The following is a 22,022-nucleotide window of genomic DNA, read 5'->3' as shown; positions in this document are numbered from 1 at the left end:
ATCAGGGCTGCTACGTAGTCGTCAACCGATTCTCCTTCCCCTTGCTTCCTCTGTTGAAAGTTGAATCTATCAATGGAGACACATACCTCCGGGCGGTAGTGGACGTCTAGATCTTCTAGAGCTTGTTTGAAGACGTCTGCGTCGGCTGCTTGTCGAGGTGTCGTCGCTATGTTCGTGAACACCTTTATACCTTCCGGGCCCAGGTTGTGCAGTAGTATTCGTTTCCTTCTTGCGGGGGTGAATTCGTCATTGGATTCATCTTCTAGGGCTTCTAGGTAGTTCTTGAAGTATTCCCTCCAGTCCTCCCATTTCATCTGGGGTTCACCTGGCTTGGGTAGAAACGGGATCGGTGCCGTGAGTGAGGACGCCTGGTTACTCATTCTGGCTTGTCTTTCTGGCTCGCCCTCCTGATTCCTGAGGCTGCCGGGCGCGCTGTTGTTCCCTCCCCGATTCCTGGGGCTGCCCGGTGCGCTGGCCCTCTCTGCTTGCGACGTGTTGGGGCTGGGTTCTCCTCCTCCCCCTTCCACGTGGTCACCCTTTTCCGCCAGGGCCTTGGTGGGGACACTTGCGTACTCCTACCGTGCTTCTGTGCAGGTTGCTACGTCACTTGACTCCGGGACACGCAGTGTGATTGTCTGGGTCTGTACATCCTGCGACGGTTTTGCGCCTTACTCCTTCTTCTGCAGGCAGGTGGTATCGGCTGGTGCGTCCCGGGTCTTTCCTTCTCTCCACTGTTGTTCTTTGTTATTTTTTTGTGTGGGGACAGATCCCACTCCTCGTCGCCACTGTGGAGTCCCAGGCTTCCTCCCCAATAACCACTCTGGATGCAGGATATAGGTGGCAGGATGGATTTATCACTTATAATTACTTATGGGAAGAGCGCCGGGCGTCTTACTGCAATCGCGCTCCGACTCGCTCTGAGAAGCGAGAACAGCCGTTCGCGCATGCGCACAAACGCACGCTCTCGCCCAGTGCATGTTGTGTCACACGCACACTGTCGCGGCTAGAGCGCTAACACCACTAAGTTCACAAACAAATGTTTTTTTTGGGTGCAAGCGACCCATGCCGGGCTTTCACTTTAATTGCAGCTGCGCCCCTTTCTTTAGACACAGCTTGTCGTATTCACTTTGTCGGTGCCGCCTGCAAGCTGAGCATCTGCCCTTTAATACACAGGCCTCTCTCTCCCCAGACCCTCCATTTCGATATGCTTTGTATGAGGTCTCGCTTTTGCGTGAGTTTGAGCTATTGCTATTATAATTAGCAATGCCTTTTATTTATGTGTTGGTTTTCAAAACATAAATAAAAGGCATTGTCATTTACAATGCCAAAAGCTTAAACTCTCGCAAATGCGAGACCTATTGCTTGGCAAATGCTTGTTTTTGTTTGCAGTTTTATAGAGCTGAACTCAGAAGGTGTTAAAGCGCTTTACATGCACACCAGTTACTACACAAGGACACATTCATTTTTGGTAGTCACAGGGAGAGTAAATGATTTTCCTAGAATCACAAAATATTGAGTGTCGCTGAGGCTCGAACCTGGTTCCCCAGTTCCAAAGTCGATAGCTCTGGTCGTTACGCAACATCCTCTACTTTCTTCCCTTTCTCCTTTCTTCATTTTCATACCGTTAAATTAGACCGACTTTTATTCCTTGGAATAAACCTTCACTGGTTTAAAGACTGTTCTGGCTGAAGCTAGGATTGTACCTATCTGTAAACAAGGCGCCGTTTTGACCTTCAGCACAAAAAGCCATTTTTAGCACACACAACCCCTTGCAGGACATGTTTCACAGTACGTTCACCACGCCCCCCTTTCTCGCAGAGTTGGTACGGTCTGCATATGCGCGCCTCCCGGAAGTTGATACTGTAGCCTAGCAACGCAAAGATGTCTGAGAGGTGAGAGCCGGAGCGAACTTGCGGAGAACGAATATATGTGATAGAGGGGCTAGTATGCTTTTTTTTAGGTGGTGGGGTGCAGAGGGGCAACAAAAAGTGAAAATCGTGTGTGGGGGGGGGGAGGGGGGATTCTTACGTTTGGGCAGGGGTAGAAGGCGACTCTGAGAGAACCAAAGCTGATGGTAACCGTATTACTAGGTATGAGAACATTCATCGGGAGCATTGTTAAGGGAAGGTAGTAGATATCGGGGACTGTAGGGAGGGCTGGCCTAACAGACAGTTTTATGGGCAGACGCGAGCAAAACCGACGCTCAAAAAATGCAAAGGGATTGCAGAGCAAGCGTCGAAGCCGGAATCTGGTTTGAACGTTAGAATCAAAATTAGAGCCTAGGCGAGCCATCGCGAAAATAAGTGAATGCCCTTAGCATGCAAAGAGCCTTGTGTTTCATTTAGTACTAACGATTGGATATCTAATTTTTAGCAATATTTAATATCATGAATACACGGATTGAAAATGTGGGTGAGGGGTCTCTAAAAGCGGCGTGGTTTATGCAATTAAGGGCGTGGCTTAACCGCATTCCCTAAGTATCACCCTCTCTGAGCTTTTTGTTATTGCATCCAGATAAATAACACACCTACTTACATATACCTAACACTGGACAGGTTTATCAGCTTTATCAATGGTTGTTAGTTGTTAAAGATAAACAAGTAGCAACAATGATTTTTTGTGAATAATATTGGACATTTTTCCATACTGAAATTGTGAGACTGTGAATTAAACATTACAGAGGACTGCACCAAGGACAGAGGACTTCATTCAGATGGTCTCAATCACTCCTGTTATGTTCACTCTGTTCGACACCTACATCCTTTATCTAGCCTCATCTTGTCCATCTGTACATCTTACACCTCATCCATTTCCTCTTCAGGGCCCTCTTTTCATCCTTTCCTGCATGTACTTCCTTTCAGCTCCTTCACTTCACCGCCCCACAAACACAAGAGACCCTTTCACACTTTTGAGCACAACATTTTCTTTTACTTTCTCTTCATCAGTACTTTGACACCTATGTACGTCCTTCACAAAGATTTACACAGAATGACAATTGCAACTGGAATAGGTGATCATTGCAGAAAGGCCAATGAGATGTGCATGTATTCTGTACACCTTTCTCGACCCCTGACAGTCACTGTGGGAAACTCGGGCTGCCATCAGCCTCAACTCCAGAGCACTCAATTGTTGCCTGTTATAAACACTTGTTGGCGACTCAGTCCGATGTATGCACTATTCAATGAGTAAAATGCTACAAGTAAAAACATGTAGAAGCACAACATCCTGAAAATAGCTAACACTCTTTGGGAACGCTAGATTAAGGAAAACATGCGAAATATGAACAAGAACTAAATGTCTGACATGGGTTACCTCCTTTTTTTTGCATTCGTGGTTCAGGAATTAATCAGGCTTTTCCCATAAAGTTAAGGAAATAACTGTAGAGCCCAATAGGGACCCTTTTCATTGTCTGTTTTTAAATTACTACCAGCTCTGAGCCCTGGAGTGACCAGGCCCACTTAAAGTCCTCCATGAATAGTTTCTGAATATAAAACCCAAATGACCTGACAACATTATGAGGCAGGAAAGAGAACATTCAGTTTTAATGTTAATTATAGCTAATATTGTACATGGGTCAAACATATACTTTACTGAACCTTATACAAATCATTTTTATCTTGTAGAACGCTCATAAAACAATTACTAAAAGGTGTTTCTAAGTTTGACATCAAAGAAAATGAGCCACTGTGTAATATAGTGCCCTGCCTCGAATCACACAGTTTTCTCAAGAGGGAAACTAGGATTTCAGCTCAGCTATCACAGTCTGCAATTCAGCCGCTGGACAACATCTCCTTCTCTCTCTAGTTAGTTTATAACCCGAGAATAACACACTGTGATTAAATATCTTTAAGGACTTCAGTTAGTATACTATTCAATAGAGGTAACTTGCAAAATATAGTTCTGAAATAGAGATAGTCACCCAAGAATATAAAATCTGCCATGTAGGTTAATTAGTTGCAGTGACAATAACTCCTAGGCAATCAAGATAAGACAAGCAATATACATAATACGTGTGACATAGGAAGAAACAAAGAAAAACTAGGAAAATGTGTTCAAAGTTGTTACTATTTTAATAAGTCCTTATGTTATACAAAAATTATATTCATAAAAAATACATTAAAATACATCACATAACATATCACATTTAATCAATATATATAAACAAGCATTTACAATGCAATGGTCTCGGTATTATTAAAGGTAGAGCTATTGGCATTGCTCATGACATTTTTTGTCTTTTTTTAAAAAACATAAATAAATGGTATTGTGATTTACAATGGCAATAGGTGAGCATTAGAGAGTAGTAGAGAGTATTCGCGGACACAGAGACACACACGCAGAAAGCCCCACACACAGCCAGCCCCACACACAGCCAGCCAGCCACACACAGTTAGCCCCACACACAGCCAACCCCACACACAGCCAACCCCACACACAGCCAACCCCACACACAGCCAGCCACGCACATAGCCAGTCACACACACAGCCAGCCACACACACAGCCAGCCACACACACAGCCATCCAGCCACACAGCCAGCCAGCCACACACACACACTCAGCCAGCCAGCCACACACACACAGCCAGCCAGCCACACACACAGCCAGCCAGCCATCCACACACACAGCCAGCCATCCACACACACAGCCAGCCAGCCATCCACACACACACACAGCCAGCCACACACACAGCCAGCCAGCCACACACACAACCAGCCAGCCACACACACAGCCAGCCAGCCACACACACAGCCAGCCAGCCACACACACAGCCAGCCACACACACACAGCCAGCCAGCTACACCGCCAGCCAGCCAGCCACACACAGCCAGCCAGCCACACACAGCCAGCCGGCCACACACAGCCAGCCATACACACACAGCCAGCCAGCCACACACAGCCAGCTACACACACAGCCAGCTACACACACACAGACAGCTACACATACACAGCCAGCCACACACACACAGCCACACACACACAGCCACACACACACACACACACACAGACAGAGACACAAACGGCCCAGCCGTTGACTATTTCCAATACTTAATCAATTAGCAGGCAGCCTTATACCTTCAGGAAGACGCACACTCGCCGGGCTATAAGCAAAAGACCACTTATCCCCCAAAGCAGAATGAAACAAGCTGCAGAGTGTGCATGAAAGGGCGCAGGCGTCGGGCTGCGGCTCTGCCATCAAGAGGGGGAAGCGAGCTGCAACCGGCAAGTATTCGGCGTCACCATCATACCTGAAATCCACCAGGCGTGTCTTCCACGATAAGGATGAATGAATAGCGCGGCACCTATAGGTAGAGGAAACCAGAGTTGTTACGCCCGCTCTCCGGTTGTGTGAAGCCCCCAGAAAGACAAAGAACCCTCACAGCCTAGGCGGCATTGGTATCGTACCTGTGATATGGCGCAGCCGCAACATTCACCAAAGTCCGGCGAGAGCGACAGGTGATGGGTCCCGCCATGTTTAAAGGAAAGAAGGGGGAGCTGAGCGTGTCACGAATCACGTGACCACGCGAGCGTTGCTGCTATTCTGTTCCTGTCAACAGTAGGCTCAAACGAGCAGCCATCTTAAAGTGGAGTTAGTTCAGATCGCAATCCATATGGTGATACCATACAGAAAGATCACCATAACGTATTTATTACTGTAAATCAAAGTAAGAACTCGAAATCCGTTCCTTCATTATAATAATTAATTTAAACCAAATACTCATCGTCCAGATGAAATCAATTAAACAAACCTACACGAATACTAATGACGATACCGGAGACCCATAGTCATGGGGATTCCTCCAAGTAATCTGTTATAGTCAGAAATATTTTGAAACGCCTTGCATCTGTGCTGGCTATCGTTCCAATAGCGATCCAAGTGGCGGGTCCAATAACCAGTATGGTCACAATAATGTATTATTCTGGTAAGCCAAATAACATTAAATTCCACTCCAAAAGGAGTACTTCAGTTCATCTCCATATAAAATAAAATGTATGGCAATGCATGCAAATCTCCATTAGTCCCAGAGTTAAAACCCCTAAATAGAAGGTAGTAAGTAATAGTTGACCACAATAGTGATATCCTAGAGTGCTGCAAAATTATGACGAAACCTTCCTCATCATGAAATCTTATTAGAAGCATCATCATATAATTTAAATGTACAGAAGGGCAAAGTAAAAGGAACAGGGACAGAAGAGGGAAAAGAAGTATTGACAGGACAAGTGAAACAAGAAAAACACGAGTGCAATCAGGGGGAAGAAGGCAAGAGGACAGCGAGGAACGGCTCACCTTCACGGCGGGTGAAAACAAAATGGCGGCCTCAAGCTTCCGTAATTTTTCGGATTCGGGGGCGTGTTTTGCTGTCCTGAGTGACGGACGACGTCACGAGCTAAAGAACAGCAAAACTTACGCCCCCAAATCCGAAAAAGACGGAGCTTCTTTGGAGGGACAGCTCTCTCCTCCAATGGCTGGCCTCCGTTTAGGAAGCCAGCCAATGGAGGAGAGACAGGGCAGGGAGGCGGGTTCTAAAGCCCTACTAAGAAACATTAATTCTCCAGACCGGTCCCTCGACCTAAAAAGGGGGTTAAAAAGTGGCAATATCTTTATTAACTCGACGCACTTTTCGGCGTACACAACGCCTTCTTCAGGAAAAGACACACAATTATCTGAAAATAATAATGAAAAAGAGAGAACATGCTCAGTTTTCCAAATGTTGTTATCCATAAATCAGCATATATTCCAACATATTACATATATTAAAACCATTAACTTCTTTTTTACATATACAGTAACAACACTTATTCGTAATCCAGAGATTTTCCTATGTAAAAAACATTACAATTCATAATTTTCTATGGTGCTGTATCTGAGTGCTCCTAACGACATTTAATTTTTATATATACATACTCTCAATATATGGAAAAAAGGTATCGACACATTCAATGATATAGTAAAAAAGATGGAAATAAAAAATAATAATTCAGTGATAACTCACAAGTGCTACTCGAATATGGTTATAGCCTAAGGATAAGGAACTGCAACTCGATAGTTGATCAGTCTCGATTCTGATAGCTGAAACGAAAGTATCACCATTATTGCTGAGCTATATGTATAGATGTAGTCACTACTTAATATATATAATGACTTCTATCTATTTGGTCCTAGTTATTGAGTCCTATTTCTTCAATGAGGAAGCACTATAAAAAAAAATTTGTGTTTAAAATGGATCGTGCAAAGGCCCATATTCAAATTTATATAGATGGATTAGAACAACATCAAGACTAGGACAAATAAAACCCTAAAGGATGTTAATTGTATGTGTATAATTCCATCTTTTCATGACATAGAACAATTTGTGTGGAGGAATGGCACTGTAATATCTTATTATGTAAAAGTCTGTACATAAGAACCAACTCTTTTATTCTGTACCTCATATGTTAAGGGAATTTTCTCAAAGAGAATGCCTCAATGATGAAAAGAGTTACCTGATGTAATTCCGATACACTAAATACACGATGATGAATCAATAACTTTAAAATCGAAGATTTCACAAAGTGACAGGATTACTATGGAAAAAAATGATAAACATTCTATTTAGGAATCCCTTCCGACAATATGTTTTAATTCAAAGTATTGTACCTAAGAAAATCCTCATTGTAGAAAATATATACCTGATAGGAATGATGCCTCGTATAGATATGTTAGACATACAATGATGTCCGGCTAATATTAAAATCAATGGCCTCACCAAATAACAGGACCTCTGAAAAGCAATTAACAAATGATTACCAGTGCGGAAACCTTACGAAAAAGACGCTTTAATTGATGTACTGCGTCGCAGAAAATCATGGCCTCAATATCACTCTTGACCTGATTTTGTCTTTCTCCAATTTGTGTACATTTCACTAACTTGTGAACATTTCTCCATAAAAGGCACCTGGGAAAGCTTGATAACGCTCCGATAAAAAAGAGATGAAACAATTCAGGTGGTGAAATCCTTGATTACTTTTCCCTTACTCATGAAAATTTGATAAGACAAGACCAACTTAAATTATGGAACAATCCATCTCTTCCGATTATATTTCATGATTCGGCTACTGGTAGATGGGAATGATTTAAATTGAGAGATTAGGCCAGCTGTATAACCATACAGGTTTCTCTTCTTTTGCATTTTTACGTTTTGTTTTGGTCTTCCCCATCAGAGTTTTTTAAAATATCTGCAATTAGAGACTACTTTTTGAAACTGCAACTGTCTAGACTACCACATTCTCATGAATTTATAATGTACCTGCTAAATCTCCCACATAAAGCTAGAATAAGCATTACATATTTACATCTTTGTCATTTGAGAAGTACGGATACTGGCTATATAATAAATAAATGGAGTCGGCTACTTGGTATAGCTACGGATGCATCGGAGATTGTGCTGGCTTTTGAGACTTTAAATAATTCCATATATTCTGACAATATAAAGTTGCAGCAATTCTGTAAGTATGCAAGTATGCTATATTATACTCCTGAGAAGATCTGTAAATGGCAACTACCAGCGCAGGGATCTCTTCGAGGTGGGGTTGATAAGACATGCTATCCTAAGTGTGGTCAAAGGGGTGCTGATATTCTTCATATGTTTTATATCTGCTCTATGTTCCGGGACTTTTGCGAAAAGGTCATACAATATGTTGGTCAATGTGTAGGATTTAGCTTATCCTTTACTACGAAAGAGATAATGTTGGGGTTAAAGGTGTGTGAGAATCTTGCTATCAGGAGTTTTTTAGCTATTGTGTTAGTAGCTGCTCGTTTGTGCATTGCGAGAGAGTAGATCTCGCCGAATCCTCCTACTTTCTGTGATTGGCTGGCATTTATGAAATATATTTATGAAAGAGAACAAGCACTAGCCAAAACAAGATCTATACCTGCATTGCAAAAAATTTGGTTGAATATGGCAATTCTTTGAGTAAAAATGGTGGGTATTATGATTTATGTGTAACTATAGACATTTTTGAATTATTATTTGTGTTGCAGGACCTAACTATTTTAATTTTATAGAAAATGTAGCTTATGATGCTATAGTGCTTGTCATTTTGCTGCCCTGGGAGTGCTGTCCCGGTTGCCTTCTCTGACTGTCTGCCTTCAACCAACGCCTCGCGGCCCCCGCTCCGCGGGTGCCGCTCGCAGGCTGCAGACGCCACAAAGAAAGCAGTCAACCTTTCCCTGATGTGCATCGGAGCACCAACGCGCTAGCGGAACTTTCCCTGCTCAAGCCCAGAGGCGGGACTGCGAGGACCAGCCTGCTGTGCGGCGCAGATCGGCCGCAGCTGGTCCTCTTCCCGCCCCTCTCACCTGCTCAAATCGGGGTGGAGAGTGTGCTGCGTGGGTTCGTCATTTTGCTGCCCTGGGAGTGCTGTCCCGGTTGCCTTCTCTGACTGTCTGCCTTCAACCAACGCCTCGCGGCCCCCGCTCCGCGGGTGCCGCTCGCAGGCTGCAGACGCCACAAAGAAAGCAGTCAACCTTTCCCTGATGTGCATCGGAGCACCAACGCGCTAGCGGAACTTTCCCTGCTCAAGCCCAGAGGCGGGACTGCGAGGACCAGCCTGCTGTGCGGCGCAGATCGGCCGCAGCTGGTCCTCTTCCCGCCCCTCTCACCTGCTCAAATCGGGGTGGAGAGTGTGCTGCGTGGGTTCGTCATTTTGCTGCCCTGGGAGTGCTGTCCCGGTTGCCTTCTCTGACTGTCTGCCTTCAACCAACGCCTCGCGGCCCCCGCTCCGCGGGTGCCGCTCGCAGGCTGCAGACGCCACAAAGAAAGCAGTCAACCTTTCCCTGATGTGCATCGGAGCACCAACGCGCTAGCGGAACTTTCCCTGCTCAAGCCCAGAGGCGGGACTGCGAGGACCAGCCTGCTGTGCGGCGCAGATCGGCCGCAGCTGGTCCTCTTCCCGCCCCTTCCGGTCATACCCTCTGATATTGTCTCCTAGCCTCGCGCACGCGGGACGCGCGCGGGGCAAAGGCCGGGGCGAAGACCGGGCTAAGAGCGGGCCGTTGTGTGGCCGTTAGGTGGCTGGTGTGGCTGGGCTGGGCCCCGTCCCTGAGTCTCTCTGACAAATTCTGTGAACTGGTATATTTAATGTCTGTTCCCTCATTGTGTTTTATCACGTGCCCAAGCTGATTGTCAGTGACTGTTAAGTCCTTTTAACCTGTTGACTGGGTAACTATTTCGACGGTTGCCTCTGGTGACTTCCTACAGCTGTCTATATTCTGTTACAATGGACATGGTCTCACCTGGGAAAGCGGGGGCTAATTCCAACAAGGGCACATTGGACAACTATTTTAAGAAATCCATCTCTGAGATAGAAAGAGAAGAAGCCCTGGAAGAGAAAAGGATGGAGCGTCGTCGCTCCATTGAGGGTCACAAGGCCAGATCCACCCTGGGTACATCCCTGCCGATTCGATCACCTAGTGTGGAACTGATCACTGAGGACCCCTTTTCATCCCAGGGCGTCCCTGAACTCTTAAGAGATATATCTCTTGCACCTCCTTCTCTTGTGGATTACTTCAGTCCATCTCCTCTAGCCCCCTCACCTCTTAGCAACTCTGATGTAGCCCCGAATCCTCTGCCAGCTTCCAATCAAATCGGAAAAACGATCCCCAAAATTCAGCAGAGGAAGGTTGTGGCTCAGATAAATCATGGTCCTCCGCCCAAAAAGAGAATGAGGAAGGGGGGCTCCATACATAAAGGCAAAATTAGTCATACTGATTTTGGTAAGGGCAAGGGGGGGGGACAGTCACAGCTGCTACTTCTGCTTCTAAATTACCTGAAGGCACTCGACCCGATACTCCACCTGTGACTATACAAGGTACCACATCTCCCTTAGTAGTAACTACCCCCCCAAACTCTAACTCTGAGGAGATCCTCCCGTTGGCCCCCACCCTGGAGTTTCTTGTGCAAATGCTCAGGACGCTCACTTCTCCAATCATGGAAAGTTTACGGGTCATTGAAGAGCGGCTAGGGAATCTGGAGCAGACCATTCACAATAAACTTAACACCCAGATGGTTGCTCCGGCCTCCACTGCAGTGACCGCTTTAGTTAGCTCATCAAATAGTTTAAGACCCTCTGTACCTAAGAAGCCCCCCCCAACTTCCTCTAACCTAGCTAAGGCGGCTCATACAACCTCTACTATAGCCGCAACGGCTTCTCTCCCCGTGGCCAATCACTCTACCAAAAAAGTGGCCAACAATCCCCCGGGAATTCCAACTTCCAAAAATGATTCTAGACCTGACATGCACCTGACTGGTGCCATTCCCAAGGGCGGAAACAATAGGTTACCTAGACCAATCCAGACGGATGATGAGAGGGAACCCCCCAGTATAGTCCAAAAACGTAGGATCCCTCAGGTTGAATTGCCTCCGGAATCACTACCCTACGTAGTGGTGCTTACGGGTGTTCCCACCCTTGAGCCTGATAAGCGAGAAGGCCCACAACAACTTAAAAATAAGACCATGTACTGGCTGTCTAAGAACAGACCACTTCCTGGGAATGTAAACGGGGACATAGTGCATGTGCGCCGACTCCCCTGGTTGGGGGGGCGGGTGAAAGACATAGATGGCGACCTGATTGTGATCAACTTCAGGGACCCGGAAGCTGTAAGGCACATTCTGAGTTGGATGCCAGGGAATCACGGCAAATCCATCATGCCGTGTGATCTCACCTATTTTTACCCTAGAGCCCTAGTTGCCCCCCTGTCATGTCCATGGCCTTCTATGCCCTCGACTGGCCTCAATGGCTCCAACCAAAACAATCACTATCCTCCCGTGCACCCTGACCCCTTGATCCAAAAGAATGCTCATAGGTGGGGATCTGTCCCTCAGAGGGGCTATGGTTCCAACTATAGGAGTTTGGACCACTCGTCCAAAATGGGGGGGATGGACCATTTGCTTCCCTTCACACCATTGGAAGTTAGCAACAGATTTGAAGCATTCTCTGGCCTTGACTGTTGTGATTGACTCGAGGGGTGCTCCCCTGGTCACTCTACTGCTGTGGGGGCCTTTAGTGAACATCATGGTAATTTTGCTGCTCAAGCTTGCAACCTTCCTCGGCAACTGCATGGAGAAGACTATGGCATAACCTCTACCCATCTAGCGGGAAGCAAACAAAGCCTATCTCCCCCTACACGGCTCTCCAAAATCCATGTATGCAGTGGTGGAGCTATTTCCGAGGGCCAAGGCCCTACACTCCACACTAAGTCTAGAGCCCTGAGGGTACTTTCATGGAATGTCGCAGGGATTTCCAACAAAATGCAGACTGAAGAATGGGATTCCCTGATAAATAATAACGAGATATGCCTCTTTCAAGAGACATGGGCGAGGGAACCGGTCCATAAGACTGGTTATGCTGTATTCGAAATCCCTGCTACTTGGAATGGAAGGGGGAGGCCCTCGGGTGGTCTGGCGGTGTGGATAGCATCTCACACTGGGTGTGTAGCGGAAAGTATAGAAACACTTTCCCGTGACATCCAGTGTGTTTTGCTAACCTGGACAGGTGCCCCGAGGTTGGCAATAATAAATGTTTATTCCCGACCAGTAGGACCTACGGCAGAATCTACTACACTAGAAGACCTTGCATCTTTTTTGAGTCAGTTGTCGACAGATTTTAAGGTGGTTTTGGGTGGCGATCTTAACTGTCATTTTGAACCCTTAGAGGGCCTGAGGGAAGGGACCCTCATGGCAGAAGACGATCACTGGGGTATACCATCGTGCCAATCCCCCCATCCCAGAGCCTGGTCGCCACTTGCGGTTCAAATTATGTCGCTGACTCTCAACTACGCGTTGAGAGCATGCAATGGTCGCACACCCTCAGACACCCCTTCAAAATGCACATTTAATAGACCAAACCAGGAGTCAAGATTAGACTATATCTTTGTTGATACCAGTCTGTGGCCAAAGGTTGAGGACTTTATTATAATCCCCCGCACTGACAGTGACCATAATGCCCTCTCTCTTACCTTGCACTATCTTCCTGAGCCCACCGGACTCTCCGCTCCGGGGGAAGGAGATGAACGGGGTAACCTTGTATTAGCTTCCAACAGGCGTAGGGTGAGATGGCAGAAATTCTCGAAGTCGGAAGAGAATATTGGGAAAATATACAGCCTTGTTCTCCCAAGTTTTGAGGCCTTGGAAGAAGTAATTAGTCGCCCCAGTGCTCAGGACTGATTCAAAACCTTACCCTCCATACACGAGGACCTAGTGGGAATTCTGGGAGAGGTTCTCTATCCAGAGGTACCCAAACCCAAGCATAAAACCAGAACTTCCACATGGTACAACTCAGACTGCAGAAAGGCTAAATCTGATCTTATTGCTGCGGTCAAAGAGGGTGCCCCCCGTAATAGCGTGTCTGCCTTGCGACAATTCTACAAGGACACTATGGCCCGTGCGAGGTCAGACTGGGACTGGGATAGATGGCACGAACTCTCAGCAGCATTAATAGCTAAGGACACTAGAAGATTTTGGTCCATAGTCTCCACAGGCTCAGGGGAGCCCAAAGCTGCGGTCGAACCCAATATAGCTGCACATATATGGGAAGACCACTTTGGGAAACTTTATGCAGATGATTCAGAAAATACTGACGCCACCATTGCAACACTCCTCTCCCTCCCTGGAGAGACTCTGGAGTTCACGCTAGGGGAAGTGGCCAGGGCAATAGATGGTTTAGCAATGGGTAAGGCCCCTGGCCTTGACAAACTACCTGGTGACCTTTTTAGGTCCCATCCAGATATTTGGGCACCTTATCTGCTCATCCTTTTCAACTCAGTGGCGTGTGGAATGGCGGTCCCCTGCACTTGGCTGGGGGCAGAGATAGTCCCTATCTTCAAGAAGGGCTGTCCTCTGCTCCCATCCAACTACAGGCCGATCAGCCTGATAGATGTCCCCCAGAAGATTTACTCGCGACTTTTATTGGACCAACTCATGGATTGGATGGAGGAAAATGAAATCTTAAGTCCCCTCCAGGCTGGCTTCAGGAAAAATACGTCCACCATGGACCAAATCTTCCGCCTCGTTCTCCTTTATTGGAAAACAGTGACCATCGAGGGCGGGAGACTATACATGGTGTTCGTAGACCTGAGGTCAGCCTTTGACCTTGTACCACGGAAAAAACTTTGGGAGGTCCTGAGGGAGATGGGAGTCCCCATTAATCTACTCCAGGCAATCATTAGACTCCATCAGGGAAATTTCGCCCAGGTACGTTGTGGGCGGGGTGGTGTTCTGTCTCAAAGGTTCCCTGTCTCCCGGGGGGTCAGGCAGGGGTGTGTGCTTGCCCCAACCCTCTTTTGCCTTTATATGAACAGTGTCATCTCGCATCTAGCCAATGTTGGAGACAACGACGCCCCGGTCTTGGCAGGCAGGAGGGTACCGGCAATTATGTTTGCGGACGATACCCTCCTGCTTTCCAAATCGCCTATGGGTATTCAGAGAACCTTGGATGGCTTTGATCTCTTCTGCAGGCAGTTTGGCCTCGAGATCAACGCCGGGAAGACTAAGTATATGATCTTTAACCCCTCCTCCACAACTAGACCCAACCCTTCCCTAAACTCCACGGTTCTAGAGAGGGTAAAAACATTCCAATACCTGGGCGTAACCCTCCAAGAGAACTTATCCTGGTGTCCACAGATTGCAAGTTCGCGAATTAGGTTATCTCAACTGTCTGGGGCTATCTTGAAGATTAACAACACTTCAACATATAAACCTATAGCCCCTGCAGTTGAGATGTATAAAACCCAAGCAAAACCTGCTGCATTATATGGCAGCGAACTTTGGGGACACCAAGCTGCAAATGAGTTGGTACGTGTTGAGAATAATTTTATGAGGCGCCTCTTGGCCCTCCCTGTTGCAACTCCCTTGCTTCCCCTACGTCTCGACTTGGGCTTATCATCTATCAGGGAGGATGCCGAACTCAACCCCATAAGATTCTGGCATAGACTTTGGTCAACTAAGGAGCTTAACCACTACAGGAGTGATCTTGTGCATGTTATGAATCTAAACGTCAATGACAAGATCCCTTGGCTGACTTTTGTGAAAAAAGAACTGTTCCGGCTAGGCTTAAACGAACTGTGGTTGGCCCCCGAAACTGGTTGTATCAAGGTCCCCCGGAAAAGTTTAGTGAAAGCCTGCAAGCAACAAAATCTCGTGACCCAACTAACTGCACCTAGCATCGGTATTTTAACCCACTGTTTTACCCAATCCAAAAATACCTATAAATTTGAATCTTTTTTGGATTTTATTTATCCGGTTGCAGCTAGGAAGCTCTTTTTACAGTGGCGGTTTGGAACCCTCCCCCTTAAATCCTTCACGAGTAAATGGACCAATGGAGGGGACAAACTATGCCCTGGCTGCAATTCCTGTGATGAGGAGGAAATCCATGTCCTGTTTTTCTGTTCCACCTATAGGTCTCCAAGGAAGTATTGGTTGGTGCCTTTATGCAGAAACATGGCAATAAGAAACTGTTCAACTTCTTACAGAATACTGAAATCTGATTCCTCCCCTCACATTGTTTTTGCTGTCGCCAAATATCTGTTCGCCATGTGGCGTATTAGGTCCAAGTTGATTAAGGTTTTACCAACATAGAATGAGAGTTCCGGCCGCTGTCTTAAACCAAATTCTTAGCCCTTATGGCAAAGTCTTTTATATTATGTCATTTTAAATGCAGTTATTACAATTGTGATGCATCTCTCTTACCCATTTCTATCTCGTTTAACCCCTATTCCCAAAACTGTATTCACTTGTATAACATGTATCAAATGTAGATTTAAATGTTGTATGTCTTTTTATGCATCTTTTATGGTCTTAATGGCCGAAATAAAGATTTCTTGGATTGGATTGGATTGGATTGGCTTGTTATGATTATTTCTTTTTTTATCTTTCATATCTCTCTTTTTCTATATGACTCTTAAACATAGTGAACCCTCTGTCAAAATGTTACAAATGCATTTAAAAAAAGAAACAATTCAGGGCCAGCTCTTTCACACTAATGTCCCTAAATGATTGTGCACAGATAGGATGGGACATTGTGAATATTAAAGTATTTCATCATTATATCTTTTAATGATGTAGATTCTTGATCCGGTGACGTAATGAACTATGGGTATTTGTCAAGCTCTATAAACCACAAATCTAATCAGATAGACAGCACAGGGTCATGATTGTTTTGAAAAGGTGTGCTGATCACATATCACAGGTTAGGTCAATCTGTCACTGTATAAGAAATGTTTCTACTAAAACGTTAGTATAGTTGACTTCCAAAAGGGTCAAAGCACGAAATAAAATAAATTTTTACTGAAAAGACAATCTAGCAAATTATATGGATTACAATGCATCTGTGCTTTTTTATGTAGTACAAAGTGAAAAGCTGGTGCACTCTTTTTAGGGCTCGGCCTGTCAATGCGCTTGCACATTGCTGGCTAGACAGATAGAGGGCCACCAGCAAATCTACCAAGAGTACGGATTCTCCCCAATGCATGTGATTCATTCAAGCGCGAAGCTTCTCCAGCACGCGCTATTACCATCCGCCTCGCATCAGATTCATTCAAGCGCGAAGCTTCTCCAGCACGCGCTGTTACCATCTGCCTTGCATCAGACTTCAAAGAAATCTACTCCCAAGCCGCTCCCCTGTCCCCCCATCATGCTCCCCCCCCCCCGCCACAGCTATGCCGACAATGTTTACAGTAGCCTTGCTCCTCAAATGCTGTTGCTGTGTTGCCATCTCTCTAGGGACACAGCTTGAAAACACTCGACTTGCTAGCTGCAATGATGTCTGCCCTGCCACCATTTACTTTGGACCCTCACCCTCACACACACTCACAACCGCACTCTCCCTCACTACCTCACTACCTCACTCTCTCTCACTACCTCACTACCTATCTCACTCACTACCTCACTCTCGCTCTATCACTACCTCACTCTCTCACTACCTCAATCTCTCTCTCTATCTCACTACCTCACTAACTCACTCTCTCTCTCCATCTCTCACTACCCCACTCTCTCTCTCTCTCTCTCTCTCTCACTACCTCACTCTCTCTATCACTACCTCACTCTCTCTACCTCACTACCACACCCTCTCTATCTCACTCTCTCACTACCTCACTCTCTCACTACCTCACTCTCTCACTACCTCACTCTCTCACTATCTGACTATCTGACTACCTCTCTCTCTCTATCGCCCACTACCTCTCTCTCACTCTCTCTCACTACCTCACTCTCTCTCACTACCTCACTACCCCACTCTCTCTATCTACCTCACTAACTCTCTCTCTCACTACCTCACTCTCTCTATCACTACCTCACTCTCACTACCTCACTACCCCACTCTCTCTATCTACCTCCCTAACTCACTCACTCTCTCTCTCACTACCTCACAATAAATACATAGCTATGTTTTAGCCTTTAAAGCACAGCTTTTGCCCATTCCTACAGTTTTTGTGCTAAATGTTAAGTATGCTATTGAAACCATAAAATTAATCAACGCACTAGCATTAGATGTGTTACAAATTAAGCCCTAGGGAAACATCTGTTAAAAAGACGTTTCAAGGAATAAATATAACCACGGTTTGGCAGGCACCTTTGTGCTTTGTCTCTTGGTGCCACTGCACCTGCTGCACCACTAATCGATACGCATAAATTTGAACTGTAAACGATGACTATGCTCTTAAAAGATATTCCCCAATATTCTAGTACACATTTTTAAGCCTTTAACCACGTCATAAGAAATAGAAACAAACAAGCATTGTACTAAAACCAGAGTTACAGAAACACTCGTGGCTATAGATGAAAGTAAGGTTTAGGTTGACTGCTTTTAAAATGTGCACCGGTGTCCCCTTACCTAATCCGTACAGGGTGCGCACAGACAATTACACCCTTTTTGTGAACTTTAAAGAGCTTATAAATTGAGCAAGGAGTACAGAGCCGGGAAACTTTGTAAAATACCAGAAAATCATAAAAAGCAATCACAATACAAAAAACGCTGGCCCATGGGCACTGCAACATAAGCATTTGCACTGTTCAATAAATTAACAGTCAAAGACACTGTCAAAGACTGGCTTTTTATATTAGCCCCTGCACCACTATAGCTACAAATTAAGCACTATAAAAACAAATGGAACAAAGCCATTATTTAGTTGTAGTTTCAGCCAATATTGTAACATTTTATTTTTAATTAAAACCACATTATTTATTCTTTATATGCTCTCCATAACATAAACTAACCAAAGGAATATAATCCATGAAGCTGAAAACATTGCGTTAAGCTGCAAAATATTTAGAACCTAGGCACTTTTTTCTCTTGACAAAATCAGTACTAATAAAAACATTTGTAGCTACTTTTTTCAACGTATAAAGAATGAAAACAAGCATTTGCAATGCAATAGGTCTCGCATTCGGAAAGTTTGAGCTATTGGTATTGTAAATGACAAATATTTTGTTTATGTTTTGGTTTTGAAAGTAGCGAAATTATAGCTTTGTCATTTCCAATGCCAATAGTTTTAACTTTCGCAAATGTGACACCTATAGCATTTGTAATGCAATATGTGTTGTATTTACGTGACTTAGCTGTATTGATATTATAAATAACAATGACTTTTAATTTTTTAAATAATTAATACTTAAATAAAAGTGATAGTAATTTATAATGGCAATAGCTTAAACTTTTGTAAATAACTTTTGTGAAGATTATGTTCAGTGTATTTTATTGTGACGAAAATCCAAGAACAGAAGTGAAATATTAACATCTTTTTTGTGACATTTGTAATAAAGTTTGAAACATTGAGAGAACATATTTGAACCAGTGATGCTGTGGTGGAGTTGAATGATGCTGTGGTTGCGCTGAGTGATGATGTTGTTGCGCTGAGTGATGATGTGGTTGCCCTGACTGATGCTGTGGTTGCGCTGAGTGATGCTGTGGTTGCGCTGAGTGATGCTGTGCTTGCGCTGAGTGATGCTGTGGTTGCGCTGAGTGATTCTGTGGTTGCGCTTATTGATGCTGTGGTTGCGCTGAGTGATGCTGTGGTTGCGCTGAGTGATGCTGTGGTTGCACTGAGTGGTGCTGTGGTTGCGCTGAGTGGTGCTGTGGTGGTGCTGAGTGGTGCTGTGGTGGTGCTGGGTTGGAGCAGGAGTACACGTACAGTCCGGGGTGTAGCTGGAGTACACGGACAGCACACGGACAGCACACAGACAGGCTGGATTAGAAGCGAGGGCAAATGGACAGGCTGGTTGAGAAGGTGGTCACACGGGCAAGTTGGATGAGGATGTGGTACACACGGACATGCTGGGTGAGAAAGTGAGGCACACGGACAGGCTTGGTGAGGAGTGACACGTGTACATTTAAATGTGGGTCACACGGACAGGCTTGGCTTAGCTAAAGTCATAGCTAAGACGTCAGGAAAAAGAAGGGGCACTGAGGTTGGATGAGGAGCTATAGCACAGAGACAGTCTGGGTGGAGCTGGAGTACACGGACAGGCTGAGGTGGAGCAGGAGTATACGGACAGGCTGGGGTGGAGCTGGAGTACACGGACAGGCTGAGGTGGAGCTGGAGTAGACGGACAGGCTGAGGTGGAGCAGGAGTACACGGACAGGCTGGGGTGGAGCTGGAGTACATGGACAAGCTGGGGTGGTGCTGGAGTACACGGACAGGCTTGGGTGGTGCTGGAGTACACGGACAGGCTGTGGTGGAGCTGAAGTACACAGACAGGCTAAGGTGGAGCTGGAGTACACAGACAGGCTGAGGTGGAGCAGGAGTACACGGACAGGCTGGGGTGGAGCTGGAGTACACGAACAGGCTGGGGTGGTGCTGGAGTACACAGACAGGCTAAGGTGTAGCTGGAGTACATGGATAGGCTGTGGTGGAGCTGGAGTACACGGACAGGCTGAGGTGGAGCTGGAGTAGAGGGACAGGCTGAGGTGGAGCAGGAGTACACGTACAGGCTAAGGTGGAGCTGGAGTACACGGACAGGCTGAGGTGGAACTGGAGTACACAGACAGGCTGAGGTGGAGCAGGAGTACACGGACAGGCTGGGGTGGAGCTGGAGTACACGAACAGGCTGGGGTGGTGCTGGAGTACACAGACAGGCTAAGGTGTAGCTGGAGTACACGGATAGGCTGTGGTGGAGCTGGAGTACACGGACAGGCTGAGGTGGTGCTGGAGTACACGGACAGGCTGTGGTGGAGCTGGAGTACACAGACGGGCTAAGGTGGAGCTGGAGTACACAGACAGGCTGAGGTGGAGCAGGAGTACACGGACAGGCTGGGGTGGTGCTGGAGTACACGGACAGGCTAAGATGTAGCTGGAGTACACGGACAGGCTGTGGTGGAGCTGGAGTACACGGACAGGCTGTGGTGGAGCTGGAGTACACGGACAGGCTAAGGTGGAGCTGGAGTACACGGGCAGGCTGAGGTGGAGCTGGAGTAGACGGACAGGCTGAGGTGGAGCAGGAGTACACGTACAGGCTGCGGTGGAGCTGGAGTACACGGACAGGCTGGGGTGGTGCTGGAGTACACGGACAGGCTAAGGTGGAGCTGGGAAACACGGACAGGTTGAGGTGGAGCTGGAGTAGACGGACAGGCTGAGGTGTAGCAGGAGTATACGGACAGGCTGATGTTGAGCTGGAGTACACGGACAGGCTAGGGTGGAGCTGGAGTATACAGACAGGCTAAGGTGGAGCTGGAGTACACGGACAGGCTGGGGTGGAGCTGGAGTACACGGACAGGCTAAGGTGGAGCTGGATTACACGGACAGGCTGAGGTGGAGCTGGATTACACGGACAGGCTGAGGTGGAGCAAGAGTAGACGGACAGGCTAGGGTGGAGCTGGAGTACACGGATAGCCTGAGGTGGAGATGGCACTGAGGTTGTATGAGGAGCTATAGCACACAGACAGGCTGGATTTGAAGTGAGGGCAAATGGACAGGCTGGTTGAGAAGGTGGACACACGGGCAAGCTGGGTGAGGAGGTGGGACAAACGGACATGCTGGATGAGAAAGTGAGGCACACGAACAGGCTTGGTGAGGAGTGACACGTGGACATTTAAATGTGGGGCACACGGACAGGCTTGGCTTAGCTAAAGTCATAGCTAAGACGTCAGGAAAAAGAAGGGGCACTGAGGTTGGATGAGGAGCTATAGCACACAGACAGTCTAGGGTGGAGCTAGAGTAGACAGATAGGCTGAGGTGGAGCAGGAGTATACTGACAGGCTGGGGTGGAGCTGGGGTACACGGACAGGCTGAGGTGGAGCTGGAGTAGACGTACAGGCTGAGGTGGAGCAGGAGTACACGGACAGGCTGGGGTGGAGCTGGAGTACACGGACAGGCTGGGGTGGTGCTGGAGTACACGGACAGGCTGTGGTGGAGCTGGAGTACACAGACAGGCTAAGGTGGAGCTGGAGTACACAGACAGGCTGAGGTGGAGCAGGAGTACACGGACAGGCTGGGGTGGAGCTGGAGTACACGAACAGGCTGGGGTGGTGCTGGAGTACACAGACAGGCTAAGGTGTAGCTGGAGTACACGGATAGGCTGTGGTGGAGCTGGAGTACACGGACAGGCTGAGGTGGAGCTGGAGTAGAGGGACAGGCTGAGGTGGAGCAGGAGTACACGTACAGGCTAAGGTGGAGCTGGAGTACACGGACAGGCTGAGGTGGAACTGGAGTACACAGACAGGCTGAGGTGGAGCAGGAGTACACGGACAGGCTGGGGTGGAGCTGGAGTACACGAACAGGCTGGGGTGGTGCTGGAGTACACAGACAGGCTAAGGTGTAGCTGGAGTACACGGATAGGCTGTGGTGGAGCTGGAGTACACGGACAGGCTGAGGTGGAGCTGGAGTAGAGGGACAGGCTGAGGTGGAGCAGGAGTACACGTACAGGCTGGGGTGGAGCTGGAGTACACAGACAGGCTGGGGTGGTGCTGGAGTACACGGACAGGCTAAGGTGGAACTGGAAAACACGGACAGGCTGAGGTGGAGCTGGAGTAGACAGACAGGCTGAGGTGTAGCAGG

General features: G+C 46.9%; 1 protein-coding gene across 1 annotated transcript in view; it reads left to right on the top strand.

Annotated features, from left to right (window-relative positions):
* The first annotated feature begins 1,880 nt into the window (after positions 1–1,880).
* Positions 1,881–22,022, top strand: part of CCDC40 (coiled-coil domain 40 molecular ruler complex subunit) — a 762,745-nt gene continuing 742,603 nt past the window's right edge. The window contains exon 1 of the mRNA XM_086931053.1: positions 1,881–1,892. Coding sequence (XP_086787179.1) covers positions 1,882–1,892 — 11 coding nt within the window. The 5' untranslated portion in view covers position 1,881. The remainder of the gene's footprint in view (positions 1,893–22,022) is intronic.

The sequence above is a fragment of the Lissotriton vulgaris genome, chromosome 7 (genome assembly GCF_964263255.1).
Source record: "Lissotriton vulgaris chromosome 7, aLisVul1.2, whole genome shotgun sequence".
Taxonomy (NCBI): domain Eukaryota; kingdom Metazoa; phylum Chordata; class Amphibia; order Caudata; family Salamandridae; genus Lissotriton; species Lissotriton vulgaris.
The sequence above is the reverse complement of the archived record's forward strand: the minus strand, read 5'-3'. Positions and strand labels throughout refer to the sequence as shown.